This window comes from Netta rufina, assembly GCF_964035555.1.
Source record: "Netta rufina genome assembly, chromosome: 4".
NCBI classification, from domain to species: Eukaryota; Metazoa; Chordata; class Aves; order Anseriformes; family Anatidae; genus Netta; species Netta rufina.
The window spans coordinates 1,252,018-1,258,858 of NC_140127.1; the positions used below are offsets into that span (position 1 = coordinate 1,252,018).

At 38.5% G+C, this 6,841-nt stretch overlaps 1 protein-coding gene and 1 long non-coding RNA gene across 3 annotated transcripts in view; one reads left to right on the forward strand and one right to left on the reverse strand.

Moving 5' to 3' along the window:
• The window catches only part of LOC311208682 (protein transport protein Sec24D-like), a 54,328-nt gene extending 48,436 nt beyond the window's left edge, over window positions 1–5,892 (forward strand). For both annotated transcript variants that reach the window (XM_084285554.1, XM_084285555.1), the window contains 4 exons: window positions 1,082–1,261; window positions 1,843–2,034; window positions 2,586–2,675; window positions 3,092–5,892. In XM_084285554.1, the coding sequence (XP_084141680.1) occupies window positions 1,082–1,261; window positions 1,843–2,034; window positions 2,586–2,675; window positions 3,092–3,232 (603 nt within the window). In that variant the 3' untranslated portion in view covers window positions 3,233–5,892. The remainder of the gene's footprint in view (window positions 1–1,081; window positions 1,262–1,842; window positions 2,035–2,585; window positions 2,676–3,091) is intronic.
• Window positions 142–3,207, reverse strand: LOC311208686. The gene is made up of 3 exons (XR_014618352.1): window positions 3,082–3,207; window positions 1,801–2,032; window positions 142–277 (listed from the first exon to the last, which is right to left on the reverse strand). It is a non-coding gene; the product is annotated as an uncharacterized lncRNA (long non-coding RNA).
• Window positions 5,893–6,841: the final 949 nt, after the last annotated feature.

Here is a 6,841-nt window from a genome sequence, read left to right on the forward strand (position 1 = left end):
GTGCCAGTGAGGAAGCTGATTACCATGCTCATACCAGACAGATGAGACAGCTGGTTTTCTTCCTGCTGAAATCATATGCTAGTTCACAACAAAAGTTTTTATTTTTCTTCTTACACTGTTAAAAAAAAAAAAAAAAGGCATTTTGATTTTTGACAATTAAGACTGTTGTCAACGTTGAAAATAGCATTGTAACTCAGTAAACAATCTGAATTTATGTGTAGCGCTCTCAAAGACTGCTGGAGGGATAAATACCCGATGTCCAGATGGGACCATACTCCTAGGGAAAAAAATCCACAGTGATTAAAATACAATTCAACAACTCCCCCCCCCCCTTTTTTTTTTTTTTTTTTTAACTGTTACCAAACAGTAGTAAGAAGCTCTGTAAACATGGTTACTTTTATTCCATGCTAGTTGAAAATTCTTTCAAATGTAGTAATCATCAGTTCCCTCTTTATATATATAGAGACAGAGAGTACTGGGGAGGAAGTTTACTGAATAAGGTGCTTTCAAATTATTTCAGCAACTGTTTTTGGAAAAAAAAGTACTTTCCCAGTTCAAAAAAAGATCCAAAGTTGGATGGACTAAACTCCAATCCTATAAACCTTTAAACCTGAATTTTTCTTACAACTCCCAAGATATCGCCACATATTTTCCAGCTTTTGAGGCACTTCAAAAGATTGCTGGAAGAGGTGGCATTTTTCCTACTTTTCTGAATAACGATTGGCTATTTTCTATATAAATGCTGAAGTTAATAGCGAGGCAGCAGCACTCCCACCAATCTTGGAGGCATTCCATTTAGAGGTTATTATTTTCCTTTGGTCTTCTCTAAGCTGTATTTTCCAATTAGGCTTTTACATACCATGTAATGTGCTTCTAAGAATCCCAAGTCTGGGCAATAAATCACTTAGTCTCAGTGAAGACCAAATGTTAGAAACAATACCTGTGAGATATCTAGACCTATATTTCCCCTCCTATTTTTTTAAATCAAAGAAAAGAATTAAGCAGTTGTATGTTTGAAAGCCCAGCTGTTGTTCCCCAGCACATGAGATACACTAAACAACACATCTTCCCTGCCCCTCAGCTCATCCTTCCAGACGCGATGAAGGTGCTGCCAGTGTACATGAACTGCCTGCTCAAGAGCTGCGTGCTTGTTAGCAGACCAGAAATTCCAACTGATGAGAGAGCTTACCATCAGCAGCTGGTCATGGCCATGGGAGTGGCTGACACCCAGCTCTTCTTCTACCCCCAGCTTCTGCCAATTGTAAGTGTGCTGCCTGCACATCTGTTCATTTTCAGTGAGATGGCTTTCAGTGTGCTGTGATGTTTTACATTGTACAGATGCAGATTTTCTTTGTGCTAGGCAAGTGTTATATGACCAAGCTGGACTGTATTTGTACAGTGATGTAGTTGCTAGCTGATAAAAATAGCTGAACTAATTTAAGGAGGGAGGGCAGAAACTCTAGTTTAAAGTAAATGGGTAAGCAGCTTGACAGCAGCATCTTACTTTTAGTAAGATGTCTTACTAAGATGTCTTAATGCTGTCTTACTTTTAGTAAGATGCTGTACTTTTAACAAGATTTTTACCCAGGCTTAAGGAAAGGTGCCTGCTTTATTAAAGCTCAGCACTGGTATGCAAGCATCTTTATACTGTGGGGAAGTCTTCCTTAGCATGCAATGTGTAAACTGACAAAAGTGTGACTGCTCTCTCTCTATATTCCTCTCATCTGGAAAGGAACCACTAAGGCGTGATAAACTTTTTATCTTTACTTTTTCTTAGTGTCTAGTTGGAGCATCAGTTACCTTAAAATCACCAGGTTTGCAACTCTGACTTTTGTCCCACAGCACAGCCTAGATCTGAAGAGTGACGCTTTCCCAGCTGCTGTCCGCTGCTCTGAGGAACGTCTCTCAGAAGGAGGTGCCTTCATTCTGGCCAATGGTCTGAGCATGTTCCTGTGGCTGGGGGTCAGCACACCCCCAGAGCTCATCCAGGGGCTTTTCAATGTGCCATCCTTTGCACACATCAGCACAGAAGCTGTGAGTATATGAAGAGTGGTTTAGTCAAATTTTTGACTAAACCAAAAGACTGGTTTAGTCAAGTTTTTCAGACTTTATGATTTATGCTACTCAGAGACCAGTGACAGGGATTTTCAGCATTCATCATTCAGCTAAAAGCAGAAACAGGTGACCAGCAGAAGGTATTAAGACACCAAAAGCAATACAAAAAACTGTAGTAAGCTTTTACCCTTTGAGTAATTACAAAAGAGAAGCTTTCAAAGTATCTTAAACTTTCACTATGACAGATACTAAAATTCTATTGAATATGTATTGCTCAGACAGGAACAAAGCACTTGGTAATAGCCAAAGTGTCTCCTGATAATGAATTTTAACACTGCGATTACTTCAAACTGAAAAATGCGTTATAGACAGATGAATTACTCTACAAGGTTTTGTGGAAGAGGTGGCACTTCCCAGTTTAGAACAAAATGCACAGTAAGTCACATCATAAATATCAGCAACTGGTCTTGTATGAATTTGTAAGAGATGCAACTGGAATATAACAACCTGCACTGCTTCACTTCTAACAGACATTACTGCCTGACCTGGACAATCCATACTCTAAGAAGGTTAAGTCAATAATGGAGCACATCCAGAGCCAAAAGCCCTACACCATGAAGGTAAGACTTGTCTGCCTCAACTGGTTCCTCACAGCTGCTGAACAGAACAGGACAAGCTTTGACGAAACTTCTCTGTAGCTGTACAAGGCTTTACATACCAGGAATGGCCCTGTACGCCAGGGAGTTCCAGCATGCCTTCTAGGGCCAAGTACCTCAAATGTACCTAGTTCTCCATCCAAGGCAATTTTCAGAGATAGGCAGTCTGAAGGTCACCGTTTTCACTGTGCAAACCTTACTTTGCACTAGCTGTTGGCTGCATGCAAGTCTCGCTTCTGTGTTCTTAAACACAGCTACTGAAATGTGGGGATTTATTAATGTGTTCCCCCCCCGCCTTGGTAGGGCATAATAGATACAGAAAAGTGGTACTAGCATTTAGCATGACTGTATCCTAAATATATTTATTTACCTCTTTTCAGCTGATGATAGTGAAACAGCGGGAACAGCCAGAGATCCTTTTCCGACAGTTCCTGGTAGAAGACAAGAGTATTTATGGAGGAGCTTCTTATGTGGATTTCTTATGCTGCATTCACAAAGAGATCTGCCAGCTGCTCAATTAAGGAAACCTTGAGTACATAATTTGTCAGTTGCTTTTTGATTTTGCAAGAGGGACAGTAATTGGTGCCTGAAGGGTGGCCCACAACCTCACTGTACCCAGGCATTCTGCTGTGCTTTACTGAACCTTTTCTGTGCTCTTTTTGTACAGTTTCATTTCACACAACTCTCACTGAATATTTAGTTTACTTACTCAGCTGTAGAATAGGAAGTTCTGCACTCAGGTATTAATCTTTCAGAAGTCTCAACTTTTTCTCTAAGTTGAATTGCCAGATTTCAAACTGTCAATGCTTAAAAGCATATGATATGCATTTTCAAGTATCAAAATGCAATTTAGAAAACTAATTATTCCTTTTGCTAGTCATGAAGTGTTCTAAGAGCCAGGAAAGATGCTAAAAAATTTTACATAGAAGAGGAAGAAGTTATAAGACACTGCTTTTTCTAAGGCATACAGGTGAATAAGTTTTATGGCAATCCTGTAGTTTGATTTGAGTATTTCAGTGTCCTGCATGTAAATTTTCTAAACAATAACTTGTCCTTTCCAGGAAAAGGGGGGTTATTAAATTCTACAGAAAGAGTTCTGGGTAACCTTCTACACCCATGGTTACTCACAACACAAAAATGCCTCGGTTTGTATAAAATTGGACTTGAGTAAGTTTAACAATGGACCACAGGACAATGGTATTCGAACAATGCTTATTCTGAGTTGCGCAGTCAATGCCACACTGTTATAGTACAATTTCCCAGTCTTAAGGGCAGCAGTTATTTTAAAATGCTATTTATGCTCAATTTTGAAAATTGAGCTTTATGTTAACTGGAATACTCCTAATACTAAACATCTGCTTCCCTCAAAATTACAGTGGCAGGTCAACCATAAGACAGTTGACACATTAACCAAAGGTTAGTTCTGGTGCTATAAAAAGTAATACCAGTCCTATTACAGTGACCTCCTCTCAAGCAACTGATTTATTCATCAGTCAGTGCTTTGAAAAATAAACTTCTGCAAATATCAATATTTAAGGTAGAATTTAGAAAGCCAAAATCCTTGTGCAAGGATGAGCTGTTTACCTCAGACATTTCTTCAGGCTGGTTGTAGCTGTAGGACCAATGCCTCCGCAGGTGAAGTCTGAACTTCTGCAAGCTTGAAAAGCTGTTGTTACAAATACCAGTGTTTCACAGACAGACAGAAAACTGCCTCAAAAGAAAGAATCAGACTTGGGTCTCAATTAAAAAAGAAGTGCCTTTGACCATGCTAGTGTCACTAAGTAGTATTAATGATTTTCATGTATAAGATAAGCAGGTCAATGCATATTTTTGGTTTGACAGCTTATCAGAACAGTTGTGTCCTTGTGCATTGAGTAAGAACTCTTACAACAAAGGGATGTATTACAAAAGGATACTCAGACTGAATTTAACTGTCAAACCGAGCACTTTGTGGCCAAAGATGTTACCTTGTAAAAAGTATTTGTTGCCTTTCCCCCATCAGTGTACTTTGTAAAAATGACACCAGCAACTCTAAGTGTAAAGACATAAGCAGTTATTAAATGTAACTACTATGTACATTTATTCTGTCATAGACTAAGGTCTTTTTTTTTTTAATGCTCTTAGCCTTTGTCAAAAGCTACACGGTACCTCTTAAACATCAGCATCTAGAACTAGTACCCTGGGACACTGTACAGGGCTGTTTTAAAGAACTAGCAATGGAAACTGGCCTCAGGGTTCACACAACAACTCCCACACAGCAAAACAACATAAAAGGATCATAAAGAAACGTCAGAGGCAAGGAAAAATGGCAAAGTTAAATTAGCAACAAGAATTAATTCCTATACAGCACAAATATTTTTGATACATGTCCAAAAGCAAAGAGTTCCTATTTTTATAGACTTGATTGTTGGCTAAGCCAATTGTTTTACAGCTATAATAATGAGATGTGATACATAATTTGACAAATTACTAAAAAGTATTTAATAGACTCTTTTCATTTAATAAGCTCGAATAGGCACTAAAAACTAGTGGCCTGGCAAGTCAGTATTACGTATTAAAGCTAATTTTTACACTGTCCTTCACACACACAAAAAAAAAATCTCAGACATCTTCCATGAATTTGGAAGAAGCAACAACTGAGCCATTTGTTTTGCTAACTGGTGGAATCACAACAGCATCTATTATACTACCCCCTGCTTTTTTGGTTTCAGGCACGAGGAAAGAAAAGCAGCTGTCAAAATTATACTTGAAAGAACAAAAATAACAGCAGTTAATACTTATTCAGATACTTCCATCCTCATTTCTTGTATCTTTTTTTTCCTTAGATCAGTGTAACAGAGCATAAAAAAAATCTTCCCCTCCTTCATTGTTTGTTTCCAATTGTCCTCTCATAGCGGTGGGTGTTCAGGTTTATGTCCTTGCACAATAGGAAAACATCTACAGCCTTCAAACATCTACGGCCTACTCAAAGAAGATTTGAGTAGAAACCAAAAGACGAGATCCATCACAAGCAGTGTGACATTTTACTCCTTCCGTCTGACACACACAAATTTAGTAAGAATGTAATGAGACTGCAGAACCATTACGTACACCCACGTACCTTTTCTGTACCACCCGTTACTTATCCTTTGACTTTCTGCCATTAAACTCCCATTTTCAGATCAAAATTGTTTGCAGCCCAAACTCCACTGAACAAAGTGTTCAGTGACTGAACATAAACACTGAGCCCATGTTCACGATACTGCATTGGAGAAAAACCTCAGAAATCCCCAAGAGCACTGCATCTCCCACATTTCAACCAACTTACCACAGCTGGCTGTATCCGAGGCAGAAACAATTCTTAGGCTGATGGCTGGATTTACACACAATGATTTACAGTTGACTGATGTTTTGAAATCCCTTTGACACAAAATGCTAAAACATCCCGAGTATCTTGTCAGTGCAATTGTCAAAGCCTGCACCTAATTCACAGAGGGCGTATAAGATATTCAAAGTATTACAAGCCTCTTCTAGAATGGAGAGGCATGACAAGATCCAGACAGGCGTCCCAAATCAGACTGGTGGCATTATGCATTTATTGAAACTGGAAACGAAACTTGTTAGACTTTTTAATCTTCAAGAATAACATGCTCAAATTAAGTTGCTTACAGTAAGTGAAATATTCATCACTTCACCAATTATGATCGTTATCCTACTTCTGTTAAAGTGTTAAAACTGAGAAGTTAAATGACAACTGGTAATAAAATTCAAAGCTTTTCATCTCTAGTCATCACTTTATATGTAGCTCAAATCATCAGTGATTAAACAGTAAAAACATTTTTTTTTTAAGTGGAGTAAAAAACAGTGCAGTATTTTCTAAGTATCATTCCACAACCACAAGTATGTTACATCCATGCATTACTGTCTTACCTTTAGAGGCACACCACCACTGTTGAAACAGCACCTTCAGAATATGACCAGAAGGCGTCTTTCCTTCACAGGTGACAAGCAGGAAGCTTTATTTTCTTGCCAGTTAACCTCTATTAGAAAAGTAAGGCAAGTTGCTTGTTACCAATGTAAACATTACAATTCCTTGGTGTAGTTGGCCCATCCAAATGGGATCTAACACCCTCTGGAACAGTAGACTTTAC